The sequence below is a fragment of the Erpetoichthys calabaricus genome, chromosome 2 (assembly GCF_900747795.2).
Source record: "Erpetoichthys calabaricus chromosome 2, fErpCal1.3, whole genome shotgun sequence".
Taxonomy (NCBI): Eukaryota; Metazoa; Chordata; class Cladistia; order Polypteriformes; family Polypteridae; genus Erpetoichthys; species Erpetoichthys calabaricus.
In genome coordinates, this window is record NC_041395.2 from 95248642 (window position 1) to 95267421 (window position 18780).

Genomic DNA, 18780 nt, shown 5'->3' on the forward strand with positions numbered 1-18780 from the left:
AGTACTCCAGATGAGACCTCACATTACAGAGGATATCTTCCTTTGACATTTGCCCTCACATATTATTCTATATAACCTATTAGCATTCTTACTTACTTATGTATACTGTTTTGAATTATACAATGAGTATACTAATACTTCTGGCTTCTCCTCATAAGATGTACTTTTAAGTGTCAAACCCCATATTGTATATTCAAATTTAACGTTTCTGATGTGTAATACTTGCATTTACCTATATTGAATTTAATCTTTCATAAATCTGACCAAGCCTTTATGCTGTTAATGTCTCTCTGTAATTATTTAGCTGATTCTAGATTATTGCTCTTCCATCTACTGAAGTATGTATTACAAACATAAACAGGTTGTTATTTACATTCTTACTCATTTTTTGTAGGATTAACGTAAATCAAGCAATATTTTTAAGATGTGGCTTATTTAAAGTTTTTCCTGTCTGACTCATTTTTAAACAGAGGAGAATCTGCAGTTTTGAGTTTTGTAAGCTGGCTGCCTTTGCTAGGTGCTGAGCAGTCAGGATTAAGAGGCCCCTCTACTGAAAACCAAGAGGCAAAGCAAATGGCTTTGGACTGCATAAAGGTAATACTATTTCAAATACATTTTGTGGATACAGTGGAACCTCGGTTCACGGCCATAATTTGTTCCAAAACTCTGGTCGTGAACCAATGTAATTTCCCCCATAGGATTGTATGTAAATACAATTAATCCATTCCAGACCATACAAACTGTATGTAAATATATATATTTTTTAAGTTTTTAAGCACAAATATAGTTAATAACACCATAGAATGCACAGCGTAACAGTAAACTAAATGTAAAAACATTGAATAACACTGAGAAAACCTTGAACAACAGAGAAAACTAACACTGCAAATAATTTGTGCTCTAGCGCTACGAACCGCTCGCTAAAAACACTTTTTTTTAATGAGTTTTAAGCACAGGGAAAAAGAGAGTGTCTCTCTCTCCCGCACCTGTGTGTGCGTGTATCTCTCTCTCGCTCGCCTGTGTGTGTGTGTCTCTCTCTCGCGCACCTGTGTGTGCGTGTATCTCACTCGTGCGCCTGTGTTGTGCGTGTATCTCTCGCGCACCTGTGTGTGTGTCCCTTGCTCGCACGCTCGCTCGCTGCACAGGGAGAGACTGAACACGTACAAACCGAAAGGGAAACCGGCTTGTTCATATACCGAGTGTGTGGTCGTGAACAGATGCAAAAGTTTGGCGAACTTTTTGGTCGTAAACCGATTTGTACGTGTTCCGAGACGTTCGTGAACCGAGGTTCCACTGTATTTATTGCATGCTGTCAAGAAAGATTTATATGTGGGCACTTGTTTTGGGATTAAGGTGGCTTCATTTCTACAGATTCTTTTAATTTTGGGTTGTCTTCTGTAGCATTAGCACATGTGTACCCCTAAGTATTTAATGAAAGATAGTTGCACCTCTCCCATGCTAGACGAGACCAGGAAATGTTATCTCTTACACGTCAGAGTTTTCCATATGACTGATTATGTTAAGGTTATGAATTTTGACATCTTGCAGTTTTTGTTACAGGGATCTTTATGGAAAGACTAAAACAAGATAGCATTCTGCATTATGTGCATTATGTTTGTTTAATCACTTTATAGAGAGAAACCTTTTACCCAGAAAAAAAAAATAAGGTAATGGGGAAAAAGAGCAAATAGTGAGAAAGAGAAGCACATCTATCTAAGAAGTAAAAAAGACGTATGGTAGAAAGCAAAATCAAAACATTTTTTTATTGTACAGATGTGCATTAAATAAGAGAGTAGCATAATGCAGTAATTGACTGGCTATGCTGTGCACTTAACAAAACTGTTGTGTCTCTCTTCATACGTATATTATTTTACATTTTTTATGGTACTAGTTACAATAACAGAAAAATGCCGAAGTTGCTGCCAGCCCAGCAGAACTGTGTTGCCTGAATTGTTCCTTTTGCTATAGCATGGCTGAGACCTGCAACAAGCATAATGCCAGTCCATTAAAATGTGATTGAATATTGTGTGTGCTAGAATGAGTTCTATGAATAGATGTGGCTGTGGCCTTCATTTTTGAAGTGTTTTTTGAAGTGTTTGACTTGTTTGTTCTCCCTTTTACCCTTCTTAAGCAATGTGACCCTGAGAAGCTCATTACTGAAAGTAAATTTCTTCAGTTGGAATCGCTTCAGGAGTTAATGAAGGTAAAACTGCAAACAAAAGATTAAAAGATTATTTCAGGTGCAGCTCTTTGTGGACCTTAATAAAAAGATGATTATTTGTTCCCTTTTGTTTATTTGGTGCTTTCATTGTTTATATTATATTAATACATCTGTCAATTTCAAATACCCCACCGAGAGAGAGAGAGAGAGAGAGAGAGATAAGAAATTGGAAATTAATATAAGGTAATCATTCAAGGTGTTAAAAATTATTAGAATTCACAGGATATAAAATTTAGATACTAATGTTAAATCTCTCAGTTAACTTGAAATAAAGGTATGACCAGTAAGTAAACTCCCTAATGCACTGGTTAGTCTGCCTGAGATCAAACTGTAATTTTACAGGTAGACCAGATGATGGCAATAGAGTTATTAACAAAGTAATAGAACATGATTGCTAACCTGCACAGTCTTGAATTCATCTTTTTTCCAATGTTGTTGCGTATTGGGCAGACACATCTAGGTGTCAGGTTTCTAGTTAAAGAAGCATAGTGAGGATATCACTCACTAAGGCAATGCCTGAAGTCTGAATTTTTTTTCTATTAAGAGTTTTGTGGCATGCACTATTACTTGTAAAGTGGCTGGAAATGGCTTTTCCTTATGCAGCTACTGTTAGGACTGTTGGTTTTTAATTCATCTCTTTAAAAACTGCCTTAAATTTGCAGTATTGTTCACTGGGCTTAGTCATAGTTTTTCTAAATATGTCAGTTTGATTTTGAAAGGTTAGATGTCCTTAACTATAGTTGTTTTCTTGCTATAGTTTTGTTTTAGTGGTTTAAATTAGCAGATTCAGAAAACAAATGAATATACAGTGCATCCGGAAAGTATTCACAGCGCATCACTTTTTCCACATTTTGTTATGTTACAGCCTTATTCCAAAATGGATTAAATTCATTTTTTTCCTCAGAATTCTACACACAACACCCCATAATGACAATGTGAAAAAAGTTTACTTGAGGTTTTTGCAAATTTATTAAAAATAAAAAAACTGAGAAATCACATGTACATAAGTATTCACAGCCTTTGCTCAATACTTTGTCGATGCACCTTTGGCAGCAATTACAGCCTCAAGTCTTTTTGAATATGATGCCACAAGCTTGGCACACCTATCCTTGGCCAGTTTCGCCCATTCCTCTTTGCAGCACCTCTCAAGCTCCATCAAGTTGGATGGGAAGCGTCGGTGCACAGCCATTTTAAGATCTCTCCAGAGATGTTCAGTCAGATTCAAGTCTGGGCTCTGGCTGGGCCACTCAAGGACATTCACAGAGTTGTCCTGAAGCCACTCCTTTGATATCTTGGCTGTGTGCTGAGGGTCATTGTCCTGCTGAAAGATGAACCGTCGCCCCAGTCTGAGGTCAAGAGTGCTCTGGAGCAGGTTTTCATCCAGGATGTCTCTGTATATTGCTGCAGTCATCTTTCCCTTTATCCTGACAAGTCTCCCAGTCCCTGCCGCTGAAAAAAATCCCCACAACATGATGCTGCCAACACCATGCTTCACTGTAGGGATGGTATTGACCTGGTGATGAGAGGTGCCTGGTTTCCTCCAAACATGACGACGCCTGGCATTCACACCAAAGAGTTCAATCTTTGTCTCATCAGACCAGAGAATTTTCATTCTCATGGTCTGAGAGTCCTTCAGGTGCCTTTTGGCAAACTCCAGGCAGGCTGCCATGTGCCTTTTACTAAGGAGTGGCTTCCATCTGGCCACTCTACCATACAGGCCTGATTGGTGGATTGCTACAGAGATGGTTGTCCTTCTGGAAGGTTCTCCTCTCTCCACAGAGGACCTCTGGAGCTCTGACAGAGTGACCATCGGGTTCTTGGTCACCTCATTGACTAAGGCCCTTCTCCCGCGATCGCTCAGTTTAGATGGCCGGCCAGCTCTAGGAAGAGTCCTGGTGGTTTCGAACTTCTTCCACTTACGGATGATGGAGGCCACTGTGCTCATTGGGACCTTCAAAGCAGCAGAATTTTTTCTGTAACCTTCCCCAGATTTGTGCCTCGAGACAATCCTGTCTCTGAGGTCTACAGACAATTCCTTTGACTTCATGCTTGGTTTGTGCTCTGACATGAACTGTCAACTGTGGGACCTTATATAGACAGGTGTGTGCCTTTCCAAATCATGTCCAGTCCACAGGTGGACTCCAATTAAGCTGCAGAAACATCTCAAGGATGATCAGGGGAAACAGGATGCACCTGAGCTCAATTTTGAGCTTCATGGCAAAGGCTGTGAATACTTATGTACATGTGCTTTCTCAATTTTTTTATTTTTAATAAATTTGCAAACATCTCAAGTAAACTTTTTTCATGTTGTCATTATGGGGTGTTGTTGTGTGTAGAATTCTGAGGAAAAAAATGAATTTAATCCATTTTGGAATAAGGCTGTAACATAACAAAATGTGGAAAAAGTGATACGCTGTGAATACTTTCCGGATGCACTGTATATCTTGTTTTTGCAATTTTTTAAAGAAAAAATCAAATTACATTGTTAGTAGTGAAAGTTGACATCTGTAGTTTCTTTCGAAATTCAGTTTGGTTATGGATATATGGCTTTATGAGTATCATTTATTATAAGGAGCTAAATATATAAATATAATGTGTGTGCTTAAAATTGCACACAATACTTTTTTTCTGCAGGCCCTTATCTCTGTAACTCCAGATGAGGAAACGTATGATGAAGAAGATTCTGCTTTCTGTCTGGAGATGCTTCTGAGAATTGTACTTGAAAACAGGCAAGTATTTTAATGCTTTTAAGACTCTGTACTCAATATACAACAGAATAAAGTCAATGCAGTTATTCTAATATTAAGAAAACACACAGAAACACTGACATTTATTTTGTGTTCTATAGGCAACATGATTTAATGCATCCATGATTAAAAATGTTTACTTTTTTGAAGAACAAAATCTTTTATGCACTTATGTTTTCTGTTCTGTTTAAACAGAGATCGTGTCTCATGTGTGTGGCAGACAGTAAGAGACCACCTGTGCCAACTTTGTGTTAATGCTACTGAAAACTGCTTTCTGGTGGAGCGTGCAGTTGTGGGTTTATTGAGACTTGCCATACGACTTCTTCGTAGAGAGGAAATCAGCTCACAAGTATGCTTTTTGTTTCTGCATATAATAAACATAGTTTGTACAGTCTAAGTTGTGAAGTCATTTATATTTTATCACCATTTTTTGGAGGAAAGTTTGCAACTAATATTTTAAAAGATCTAACAATTGCTGTGGAATGAGGAGGGGAACTGTGATTTCTTACATATCATAAAGTTAGAAAAACTGTTTCAAGTTAGAAAAACTGTTTCCGCAAGCAGAGGGGAAAACATGTTTTTTCTTTTACATAAAGACAACATGATTATAAGATATACCTGTCAATTTATGCTTATTTGCATCTTAGTTTCATTTAAAAGGACAGTTCCACACTGCTGGGCATGTTGCTTTTTATATTTGCTTATGCTATCATTTTATCATAAAAAACATTTTTTAACAATTTTGAAAATAGACCATCACCACCTTTTACTAATTTAATTTTTCAGGTTCTTCTTTCTTTAAGAATCTTGCTCATGATGAAGTCAAATGTTCTTTTCCGAGTGAGCCGGGAGATTTCTTATGGACTTCATGAATTACTGAAGACTAATGCTGCTAATATTCACTCCAGTGAGGACTGGTACACCATTTTTTCCCTGCTTGAATGTATTGGAGCAGGTGTTAAGCCACCTCCATCTGTTCAAGTTACAGTTGGCCCAGATACTGACACAGGTAATCACAACTCGGAAATTTAACACTCAAAATTCAATTTACTGTACAGCATGTGTATATTAACTGGAGTATTATTCAGATCTAAAATTATAATAGGGCAATCCCCAGTAAAGTAATTGCTGTTTTGGAAATTGGCTTGACTAACTATTCAATTGACCATGTTATGTTCAGCAAAAACTTCTTTTACAGAGGGCACCATTCCTTTTAATATGCAATGGCTATATGTACTTATTTTTATTAAGAACATATGTAAATTGTAGGGTTGGGCAAGTTAACACATTATTATCGTGTTACCGTATTAATTAACACCGACAATTATTTTATTGCGTGTTAACACAGTTTTTGTTGTTAAGGTATTATTATTATTTTGAAAGCCTCAGTCTCGCTAGCCATCGATAGAGATCAGTGATCTTCTTGTTACAGTGCTTTTCGATACGCTTTTGCTAGAAGGAAAGTTCTGCGGTGGGTTGGCACCCTGCCCGGGATTGGTTCCTGCCTTGTGCCCTGTGTTGGCTGGGATTGGCTCCAGCAGACCCCCCGTGACCCTGTGTTCGGATTCAGCGGGTTGGAAAATGGATGGATGGATAGAAGGAAAGTTTGTTTTGTTGATTTGATCTCGATTCCCTGCGCGAGTAGCAAAGAGCAAACAGCTTCTAAAATGGCATGTGGAGAGATACCAAAGTGAATGCTCAAAGCAAAATAATTAGTGGATGACTTTTTTCATATTATTGCTGAATTAAACTCTGACTTATCAGACTCCGATTTTGATGCAAGTGATCTGGAGATGTAGATCAAAAATGAAAGTAAGGTACCGGCATCAGCTGATCGGTAAAACAGGCAGCAACAGATATTTTATGTTGATTTATGTGTGAAACCATTCATTACTTTGTGCGCTTTTCAGAAAACTGAGGTTTTTTTTAAATATTAGCCCTCAAATAGTTGCTACTGAACATAAACTGTTTATGCTGCTCCCAGATAAAAGAAAATGTTTCTGCTGGTATCGGATAAAAAAGAAAACAGATTTAGAAATGTTAACTAGCTGTTGCTCGGAAGGTGCCTGTTATAATGTTGTGATCGTGGCTGTGGACTCTGAGGGTAGCTTGTTTTTCTATAACAAACTAGATAAAACGTTAATGCCTTGGCAATGGCAAATATTTTTGCTTTTATATTTGATTTGATTTCATTAATGTTTAAGTTGAGACATACAAGAAATATTTTAACTGCTACTATGTAAAGGGACTACTGCTGTTAAAAAGCACCTTATTTGTTGCAAACCAAATACATGCAATACACTACTTTTGAATTCATTTTTGAATTTTGCGCAAAACAATGTGATTGTTGTGATTATCTGCGATTAATCGCAAACAATCACATGATTAAACGTGATTAAAATTTTTAATCATTGCCCAGCACTACTTAATTGACTTTAGATTTCAAATTTTATCATTTGTTACAAATTTGTACTATTTTATATCAGGTGCACAGTCGGACAGTGAGGTTTCCTCCTACCATTCCAGTGAGATCACTCTTGATCGTGGTTATACCTCAGACTCTGAAGTCTATGCTGATCATGGAAGACAGTCAAAGATGCATCGATCTGTAACTGATGTGGATGTTGCAAACAGTGGTTGGTTGATGGTAAGGTCTATGTTAACATTTTACTAATAGTGAATATAAAAAAAATAAACATTTATATGGCACATTTCCATACGAAAAGTGTAGCTGAAAGTAGGGCTGAGCGATATGGCTCAAAATTCAAATTGTGACATTTTTGGACCAAAAGTCAATATACGATATGCAACGATATTCTTTTCCTATCTATTATTACTTAAAAAAGAAGCCACACATTTATATTGATCTTTAGTTATTTACATGTAATTGTAAACTCACAACTTTACATCATAGGCATAAACCAAAATATACTCATTAATGCAAGAAACACATCTCAACATTTACGTAAGAAAGCCAGTTGTCTGAACATTAGGTGACGTAGGAGTAGATGCTTTATCTACTTTACTAGGTTTGCCTAAAAAAAACTTAAAATAATAATGTTTCAATATGCTCTTTTTAAGCTATGTTTTGTAAACAAATAAAGCGTGGCAAGAACATGCATTCAGGTAACACAATTTCACAAATTTTGTGCAAGAAAGACAAGTCTGTCAACTGCCTCTGGCTTTAAAGATGCCCTGTGGCAGTTCACTATGTTGCCGCCTGTGCTAAATGCCCTTTCTGAGGGCGAACTAGTGGCCTGTATACAGAGATATTTTTTGCAAGGCGACTGAGAGTTGGAAAGATTGGTTCATGCTCTTTCCACCATACAAGTGGGTTTGTCTCAGTGTCAATTTCAGCTGCTTGTAGGTAGGTTGAAAGTTCAGCTTCAATTTTATCTGTGTCAGACAATGTCGATAAAGATGTTGGCCTCTTAAAGAAGCTACCAAGGCTTCACTTCTCCTTTTTGGCTGGTGGTGGTGATGCTTCAGCTGCTTCTGAAAGTTCCCCAGCTAAGTCAGGCTGGGCACTGGTCTCATCATGTTGAAGGGTCTCCACTTCAGACACAACTCTGTGTTTGACCTCTTCATACTTTTCCTCAGGAATGTATGATCTTTTGAAACGTGGATCCAAAAAAGAAGCAATGTCTAGTAGTTGCTGGGTGGCAGGGTCATCAAATTTCTCTCTCAGATAATCAAGAATTTTGGTCTTAATTGACATAGTGAGCTCTGTGTCTTCTGGCTGGTGAGCCAAGATGTTGGTTTGAAAAAGGTGTAGCACTGGCTTAACATAGGACACTGTAACATAGGACTGAGCTGAGAGTGCATCTGTAAATTCCAGGAGGGGTCGATTAGCTTTATCAGTTGACTCTAGTACATCTATGTCCTGCCATGTAAGTGCCAGATGTCTGGTTTTCTTGTCAGATGAGAGAACTTGGGTGATGGCCCTCTCTTGTTCCAACACTGTCTGTATCATTGCTGCCCTTGACCCCCATCTTGTAGGGGATTCTGTTATGAGCTGATGGGAAGGCAGATCGAGTTCTTTCTGTATTGCGGTCAAATCCCTTCTTCCAGCTGAAGGAAAAACATGCAACAATTCTTTTGCATACACCAATTGCCCGTTCAATGCGGGGATCTCTCATGCTTCTCTCTAAAAACCAAACACAAATTACAGTCTTATTAATTATTTACGTTATTATTAATTAATAATATTTCTCAAACACACTATTATTTACGTTTATTTACTATTTCTTAGCATATTTATTATTTAATTTAACGTATTTCTCATACGTGCACACACACACTTTACATTTATTATTACAAATTTCTTATTTATTACGTGTTGTTATTTATTTTCAAACATTTCTTATACATGCACGCACTAGTGATGGGCATTTTGGCTCTTTTTAGTGAGCCGGATCATTTTGTCCAGCTCACTAAGAACCGGCTCTTTCGGCTCCCAAACGCCTCTTCATTTTCCCACTCCAGCCTTTAATAATTCAGCCAAATTTAGCAGTGTTCTGACCAATGATTAGATGTTTGCACTTAGTGTTTCGCTACAAACACTACACAGACATCGGTTCCAAAAAACAGGAATCGGCTCCCACCGTTCACTAAAAAGAGCCGGCTCAAAGAACCGTTTCGTTCGTGATCGACACATTACTAGCACGCACACACATGCCATACCAATTGCCAGATTCAGCCAGGGACCAAAGCACTGCAGTTTTTTCCATTTGTTCAGATCAACGGCTTTAATCACTTTTGCAGCGTTATCCGTGGTAATGCACACTTGTCGCGCGTCATCTAATTTCCACGATTTAAGCGCATCTTTGAGCCCCAGCGCAATCGTTTCTCCGGTATGGTTGTCTGGTGCAAATCCTGTCTGAAGACAAACACTTCTTATCTCCCAGTTTTCAATAAAATGAACCGTTCGGCTCATGTACGGTTGCATGGTACAATTAGTCCACAGATCGGATGTGATGGAGAAGTGGCGAACGTTCTGAAGCTGATTCAGAATTTTCTCCTTTACCTCGTTGTATAATTTGGGCAGAGCTTCTTCGGCAAAATATTTCCGACTGGAAATTACATATTTGGGATCAACCGTTCTCAGTAGTTTCTGAAACCCGTGTTTTTCGACAGTGGCAACAGGGACCATATCTTTTGCAAGATGTGGTATGTTACTGCAGCTGTTATTTCCTTCCATTTGGGGCTTGTTTTTTCATACGGTATCCAACGAGAGAACGTTGCCGCCAGCGTGATTTGTTTTGCGGCAGGGATGTGTTTCGTTGCGTTTTGAGCAGAGTTATCGCGAAGTTTAATACATTCTTCGTACTTCGTAATGTGTTTTGTTTTCAAATGATTGAAAAGATTCGAGATGTTGCCGCTGTTCGTTCCTACTTCTCCCTTACATAATATATCGCAATAGGTTTGTTTTCAAACGATGCATTAAAAAATATCGTTCATATCGCGCCACTCGATATATCGCACAGACCTAGCTGAAAGTGCATTACAAGAAATAAGACAAGGAATTTCAGTCACAAAGAAAATAAAAAATATTGTATTGGTAAATATTAGGGAGACACGTTACCTTCTCGGCCACATGTTCTCCCCAAGACAGTAGCAGCAGGATGGGCATCAGCCTTAGGCAGCTAGTTTTAATAGCGGTCTTTTTTGGAGCTTCACTAATAGAGAAGTATCACCATCTTAATGGCCACAGTGATTTCTAACTACGTGGGAGCCTGTTACATAATGGCAGGCTTGTCTCTCTTTTTTTTCTATCCCTGCATGCCCTCATAGAGGACCTGTGGTTGGGTTTGCTGGGCTAAAGGACATCTCCCTAAGTGAATTCCTGAGCAGAGACAAGATATAATAAGTTTTTAAAATTATTTACCTATTTATTTTTGCAATGTTTCTATACTATAAAATAAATGATGAGTACACGTTTCTCCATATTTACTTTAATGTTCATTTTTTTGGAAATGAGTTGCATCGTAATTTGCCATTTGTTTTTTGTTTTTTTTAAATATGTTTGAAATGTATTCATTTTTAATTTCAGGTGGGTAAAGATGACCTAGATAACAGTAAAACTCCAGCATCAAGTGGAAAGCAAGCCCCTGCACTGGTTAATCAATATAGCCTAACATTAGGCCAAGACTTAGGACTTCATGACACAAAATCTCTCATCAAGTGTGTTGAGTCCTTGTCTTTCATTGTGCGTGACGCTGCACACGTAACACCAGAGAACTTCGAACTGTGTGTCAAAACTATTCGCCTTTTTGTGGAAGCAAGTCTCAATGGGGGTAATGGTAATTTTTAATAAACTTGAGTGTTTGTTTACTGTATAAAAATGCCATTTTTTAAAGTAATAGTTACAGTTTATACAAAGAGCAGCCATACTATGAAGTGTCATCAACAACCAGTCCTAATCTGAAGCTACCGTGCTTTTTCAAAGTATTTGAATGTTCATTTTCCTTTCATATTCCAGGGCTTTTCAAATTGTTCTAGTAGCAGTGTATTCATTTAAAAGCTTCACTGAAAATTAAAAAATACAGGGGACATCTGCTTCTTTATTATAAAATACAAATATGTGTTTTAGTCAAGTTTTTCTAATGACTTCCCTGGCAGCTTTTAGTAATTTAAAGACTTTGATGAGAGAAAGACAAGAATAGAATTTGATGTTAAATATTTAAATCTTTCTGCTTGTTAATTTTACTAAAATTATTTTTTATGGCATACAGAGAAAAAAATCAGTTGGTAATGTAGTGCTTACCATTGTCTCAGGAACTACACCAGTTGTAAAAAGTTGTTGACATGGGCTCTGCCCTTAGCTCATCTTGGTGCACAACTTCCTCCTATTCTGGAAGCAGCCTTTGTCTGGTGCTTTTGGATTGTTTTTGCCGGCATCCTATGTGCCTACCCATGTATGACTAAAAATTATTTTGTAGATCAAGGACCTGTAGGTAGACAGCTTGGTTTTGCACTTTCAACATGCATCTAACAGACACCAATGGGAATGTCATGAGAAAGGTCACTTAGTCCAGTGTTATGTAGAACCAGTCACACCAGAGTCAAAATAGCAGTGTTCAATCTTTTATATTATAGGTTATTTAAACTTATTATATAGTTATGCCAGTTTCAGTGTAAAAATATTTAAATTTAAAGTCTTTATAACCCAGCAACAAATATTAACGTTTGTATAATAATGACTAGAAATGCTAGAATACATTTCTTTTAGCCCATTGCATTTTCGTACTGATTAAATACTAGCCGTTCCCCGGGGCTCCACCCGTGTACTAGTAAAACAGGACAGTGGGGAGGGCCCTGCCCGTACTCATACTCCTGACGTCACACTTCCCCCTTCCCCTCGGCCTGCAGCCTCTTTCTCAGATTAGTGTGAATATATCGCTCCTGCAAGCGAACTATGATTCTTACCCTGATGAAAAGAGGATAGACAGACAGATGTTGAATTTTTTTTTCATGAAGGATAACTAATTATTGTAATTATTTGAGTAATAATTTTGATTAATGTTTTAGTCAGACTTGCCTTCTTGCCAGACGTTGTCAGTGTACTGCTGTATTGCTGAATGCTTCATTTTTTTTTAGTAATATCTACCCAACAGTGTTTTTAAATAGGAATTGATGTTTTAACTTCATATTGTGCATTTGTTTTTATTAGGTTTTAAAACACATGAAAAGAAACCCAAAAGCCATAAATACGACTCTAAATCCAATCGATTTCGAAAGAAGCCTAAAGACAAGGAAGGTTCCTCCAAGAGAACAAGACCATTATCTCAGAGGCCTTACCGTTCCCACAGTGATGATGAGGAAGATGAGGGAATTCCAGCCAGCTATCACACTGTGTCATTACAGGTTAGTCAAGACGTAAGTATGGCTAAGCTTTCCCATTTTCTTTCTTCTTCCCGAAAAGCTGTGTTCAGTGACTTGTAATAAAATTTCAACATTTTAACTATTTTATATAATAACCAATATAGTAACATGGTCACTTTTTGATCCATTTGAAAATAATCCTCTGTGCACAGTAGAATGACAGTGTTCAAACTGTTTGGAAAAAAATATACATTTTTTCCAGGAAAATAAACAGAATCAATTTCTTTAAGGTGTAAATTATTAGTTAAGTCCTGATATGTAAAACCATATTACTTGAAATATAGTATATGATAGATCCTTCACTTAAAATTTTTTAGTTTGGCAGGTTTTTATGAATTAAAACTAAATACTAACATACAATGATAAAAACACAAGTCTCGCTGCAGTGTGACATGAATTTGAATTCAGGATACTTGTGTAGTGGTAAAAGTTCCCCTGTACTCCTTAACTTATGATGTGGTGGTGTTGCTGTTTACCCTTCACTATAAGGTATATTTGTAATATATTTGGTATATATGAAAATAACCCTAAAATGAAAATATTTATTTACTGTACTGTTATACTGCATACATGTAAATAATATAAACTGAACATTTTGCTTCAGAATGCAGAACTAGACTGTTGAGGATTCTGTTTGTCATTGTTTTTGAAACTCTCGCTGTTCATATATGTAAATAGCAATACATTTGGGGGATCCTAAGGGTTGAACTTGAGCAAAAAATCTTTATATAAATGACATGGTACTTTTTATTACTGATCCATATTCATTACTGCCATTTGTATTATATTTATTGAGACATTCTGCAAAATTTCTGGGTTTAAGATAAACTTGAAGTACTGTTTTGCATGTTATTGATGATGAGCACTTCCAAAAAATAAAAGAAAGCGATAAAAACATAAAACATTACATAGAACCTCCAAGATTAGCTTTTTTTGTAGCAGGCAATGCACTTTATTTGAGTAAAATACTTTTGTTTACCTTAGGAGTGTGTGTGCTTAACGCTTATGTGAAATAACAGTTTAAACTTCTCCTATGTAGTAATATGATTATCTAATATATTGTTCTATACTTTTCTGTTATTGTCATACCGCCGCTTTATATGTGTGTTTAGCTCTTGGACTTAATGCACACTCTCCACACACGAGCAGCCAGTATCTATAGTTCCTGGGCTGAGGAGCAGCATCACTTAGAAGCAGCAGGCAAGAAGATAGAAGCTGATTCCCGGACACTGTGGTCTAACTGCTGGTGCCCCTTACTCCAAGGTATTAAAATAATCCAAAGTAATAAAAAGATGCCCTTTTTTGTGAGAGTCTTGTAAGTAACACTAGTGTTGAATTCAGAAAGAAATTATGAGTATATGACAGGAATCAATGCAGTCCATCTGGCTAGTCATGTTAGCCTGTAGCTACATTAACCTAGTATTGTATCTTTCCTATTTATTTTTTTGAAAAATAACTTCAACAACAAGATTGAGCTGTTTGTTGTACAAGGCGACAAACCTATGGACCCAAAGTGGAATTCTGAAACCCCATTGGGATTAATAAAGTATCTATCTATCTATCTATCTATCTATCTATCTATCTATCTATCTATCTATCTATCTATCTATCTATCTATCTATCTATCTATCTATCTATCTATCTATCTATCTATCTATCTAATAAAAATCTGAAGCAGTTATTTTGTTGAAATATTTGACACTAATGATAACCTGGCTTAGTCACCTGCAGCTTTTCTAATAATGAAGAAATTCATTTTCAGCTGTTAGTATAGTCTGTTTTTGGAGTCCATCTTAGGGGGAGAACAGTTGGATACACAACACGACAAAGGCACACACCAATATTAGCAGCTACTTTTAACAAGTCAGGTATTATGGCTAGGAGTTCTCTCTCTTCTTATTGTACCTGCTGATTTATTTGAAAGCCCTCGACTGTTTTTTCTTCTATGGGTGCTTCCATTATAGTGTGGTACACTCATGTAGCTTTATTTAGCCATAGAATGATTACAAACACTCAAGCATCAAGGAGCTGAAAAATATTCAAATAACTGGAGAAAATTCCACACAGACGGGGAGAATGTTTTAATTCTACACAGACAGTTGGATTCAAACTGTAATCTGTGAGGTATATAGTAAAAACCAATATACTACCCATGTTTTTTTGTGTTTCAGCTACCTTTCATTTTTTTCTTACTGATTTATATAGTGTGATTTGTTTGCATTGTTTACATAATACCTTGCAAATAATCTTCAGGAAACATCTGTTTAGTATGGCTTAGATATTTAGGAAAATTTGTATGGATCAGATACCTTACGGTCTAGGTAAGCAGTTAAAGGTTCAAGCAGTGCTGTTTACAACCCATCCTGAAATTTGCAGATAACAATCACAAACACTTTTTGCACTGTCATCATGTTTGCATCAACAGGTAAAAGAAGGTCATGGAAAATGGGCTTAATCTGACTTAGGACACCCAGAAATAAATCTTTTCCCGGTGTTTATCTTTGTTTTATTCAAGTGTAGATTGACAAAAATATGTAACCTTACAAATATGTTTTATTCAGTCTATATACACATTAAATGTTAGCTACATCAGTGATTCTCAACTTTTTCGAGATCTTGCAAGTATGCCTTCACTGAAGTCATACTTGCTTAACTTTCATTTTAATTTTAGAGTACCCCTGCAAATGTTACTTAGTAATTTGTAACCATGCAAAAATACTCTGTTAAACATATTACAGTATTGTGTTAGAATTTAGCCAATTCTTTCAAACTTACTATGAAGTAATTCAAAAGTCCATACATCTTTAATATGAAATATTTTTCTTATTACATATTTAGTGATTATTACTATACTCAACTATAATCAACTTTTTGATCTTTTTAATTTAATGTAAAGTTTTCTCTGTAATACAAGTTAAATATTTAACTAAAGTGTAGTAAGCACCTTCAGATTATGTGCCTTTTCAGACATAAATAGACTTTAAAATTTTTGTTTATCATACTGCCAGAGACTTGTGAAATGTTGCATACTTGCTGGATATGCAAGTAAGAATTTCACTGTACTCTGTACATGTGACAGTGGCACTATTACTGAAAATTTTATACTCCATACCTAAGAGTGATCAAACATTTTCATACTCCTCATACCTTCATAGTACCACCTACCAGTATAGACAGCCTTTAGAAAGTGATTTGCTGCAGTAGTACCTGACCTCTGTTCTAATGTGGGACCAAATTACCCACAACCATTACAAATTAGGTTAGGTTAGGTAGACTTTATTATCCCAGAGGAAATTTGTTTGCAGCAGGAAAGTAGAAAACATACAGAATTGTAACATAGTTACAAGAAAATAAGCCAAGAAACAAAAACTGAAAACCAGTGTTATCATATGTTCACACACTCAATATTTGTACAAAAAGAGTAATTATCCTTAAGGACAATAATAATAATTCAGAATTCAGTAGCATCCCAACAAGTAACAGAATTCAAAATGGTTACATCTAAGGGAGTAAGAATTTTTAAATCTGTTGCTCTTTCAAACTAGTGCACATTAAAAATGGCTTCTTATTGTCTGTCTCCATAATCTTTTTTAGAGATCATCCTTGAAAATTAGTGGTCTGTAAAACTTTCACAGGCTAAATTCACCAGGGCAAAGTGATAAAGAATTAATTTAGAAAATGTGGGTTTATTTTGCTTAGCTGTAATTAATAACACATTCCAAAAGCTTCTCCACAATTAAAATACTAATATGAAATACCTAATCAAATGTTCTGATTGTTTGGATTTGCTAACTTAAAGCTGTAACAGTCGCATGTGATAGTAATGGTACCCTGGCTCTATACTTTGCCAGCTTTGTAGAAGCTGCAGAAGACCTCAACAGTGATGTACTTAATGCTGAAAATAAAGCTATCATTCAGTATCATTTTTTTTTATTTTTGTTGTACTGTTTCTGACACTTTTTTCAGTTTGCAAGTTTCATTAAATTATACATTTCAATGTAATGTTTTTATTTTTTCGTTTATTTTGTCTTCAGGTATTGCATGGCTGTGTTGTGATGCCAGACGACAGGTTCGAATGCAGGCCCTGACTTACCTACAAAGAGCTCTTTTGGTTCATGACTTACAAACACTAGATGCCCTAGAATGGGAGTCTTGCTTTAACAAAGTAAGTAAGATCTTTGGAATCAAATTTCTGCTTCCAGTTGTCAGTTTGTAAATTATTGTTCTAAGTATATCAAACTCTGTTGTATGAATATATCTGTATAAACAAATAGCATAAAACTAATACATTTTTATTAATTTGTCGAATGTGTTTATATAAAATATATATAAATAAATATATTTTAGGTGATAGAGAAATGTTGAAAACTACAGTTTTTAAGTAAGTCTTGTTTCAGATAGGTACATTACAGAAAAAAACTCTCATAATTACAAGCTGTCATATTGTTTAGTATTTTATGCCATATATATTTTGGATAAATATTTTTGTACATCTCTCTATTATAAAAAAAATCTTGGGAGGGAGACTAGGGAGACAAGATGTGATCTTCTTGGAAGACGATTTGACATCCCGCAAGAGACACGATAACGGTCACGTGAGACAAGGCAGTGAGACAACATTTAAAACAAGTTCACGGACATTTAACCTAGCAGTTGTTGGAATGGTTTTGGCAGACACACTTCATGTGCTCCCAGCTCTTAAAACAATGACAAGCAACAAGCAGAACACGCAGCTCGCCAGCAGCAGCAAGCCAGCAGATGATCTGACCGCGTCTCCTTAGCGTGCGTTAAGCTCCCCTCTCCCCCCTTTGACAGCGTGAGTGGCAGAGACGCGAAGTGACAAAAGGACAGCTACTCTACAGGCTTTTAAATCATCGACGCGCAGCGTGCCAGCAGCAGCAACAAGCCAGCAGATGATCCAACCGCTGCTCCTTAGCATGTGTTCAGCTAAACCAAACCCCCCCCCATCCCCTCACACCACGAGCAGCGTTATACATCCTGCAAGAAAGAGATTTAACCACACCCGAGGCCAGAAATAAAGGACAAGTATTGTATTCACAACAGTTTTAAAGTAAAAGTGAAAATAATGCATATGTAACAATTCACATGAAAATAACAATCTCTTTAAATTGTTTATCCAGTAAACCAAACCCAGGAGTGGGCAAGCGAAGTGAGCAAGGGGCAGAGCCCCCTAGCATTTTATTAGTTAAAGTATGTATTTTAAGGAAATTTTATTTATTTTAGTATATTATGGACTCTGAACAATAAGCCAACAGAATTTAATTTAGTTGCTAAAAAATGAACAGTTAACACCTGTGGTCTTCAGTTTAATTATAAAAATACACTTTAATAGAGGACATAAAACTCAGGATTTGCAGAATACAAGACTAACATTAAATCTGCCTATTTGAGTTGCTGTAATTTGATATTAATAAATCCAGATTTCCATGTAAATGTTTACATATGTCCAATTCTTTATATATGTTTTGACATTCCTTATTTAAATGCACTTTTTAAAAACAGTTTTAACATTTTAGAGCTAAGTTGGAGAAAATTAAAATTCTAACTGCAGCTGATTTATTTTCAGGTTTTGTTCCCATTGCTCACAAAACTGCTGGAAAATATTAGCCCAGCTGACATTGGAGGAATGGAGGAAACCAGAATGAGAGCATGCACTTTACTGTCCAAAGTAAGTAGTGAGTGCCAATATAAAAAAAATGTAAATCTTTTGGCAAGTCTTCTGTTTTTATTACTATATGCACACTGAAGTAGTGTGAGCCATTGACAAGTATTTTTTTTCTCTGCAATCAGAAAAAGTAATCAGATGACTTTACATTTTGGTAAAATGCAAAGTTGCAGTGGTTTCTAGTACAAGCATTTTTAAAGGAACTACTCACATTGACTTTTGTTGTGGTTTCTGTGATGCGG

The 18780-nt window shown here is 36.3% G+C and overlaps 1 protein-coding gene across 2 annotated transcripts in view; it reads left to right on the forward strand.

The window, feature by feature from the left end:
• gbf1 (golgi brefeldin A resistant guanine nucleotide exchange factor 1) overlaps positions 1-18780 on the forward strand; it is a 338792-nt gene that overhangs the window by 306388 nt on the left and 13624 nt on the right. Inside the window, exons 26-36 of one of the 2 annotated variants that reach the window (XM_051922800.1) lie at positions 471-594; positions 2132-2203; positions 4856-4950; positions 5164-5317; positions 5755-5977; positions 7455-7615; positions 11021-11264; positions 12641-12834; positions 13965-14115; positions 16887-17017; positions 18440-18541. In XM_051922800.1, the coding sequence (XP_051778760.1) occupies positions 471-594; positions 2132-2203; positions 4856-4950; positions 5164-5317; positions 5755-5977; positions 7455-7615; positions 11021-11264; positions 12641-12834; positions 13965-14115; positions 16887-17017; positions 18440-18541 (1651 nt within the window). Of the gene's footprint in view, positions 1-470; positions 595-2131; positions 2204-4855; positions 4951-5163; positions 5318-5754; positions 5978-7454; positions 7616-11020; positions 11265-12640; positions 12847-13964; positions 14116-16886; positions 17018-18439; positions 18542-18780 lie in introns of both variants that reach the window. The other variant, XM_051922799.1, reaches the window with a different exon arrangement.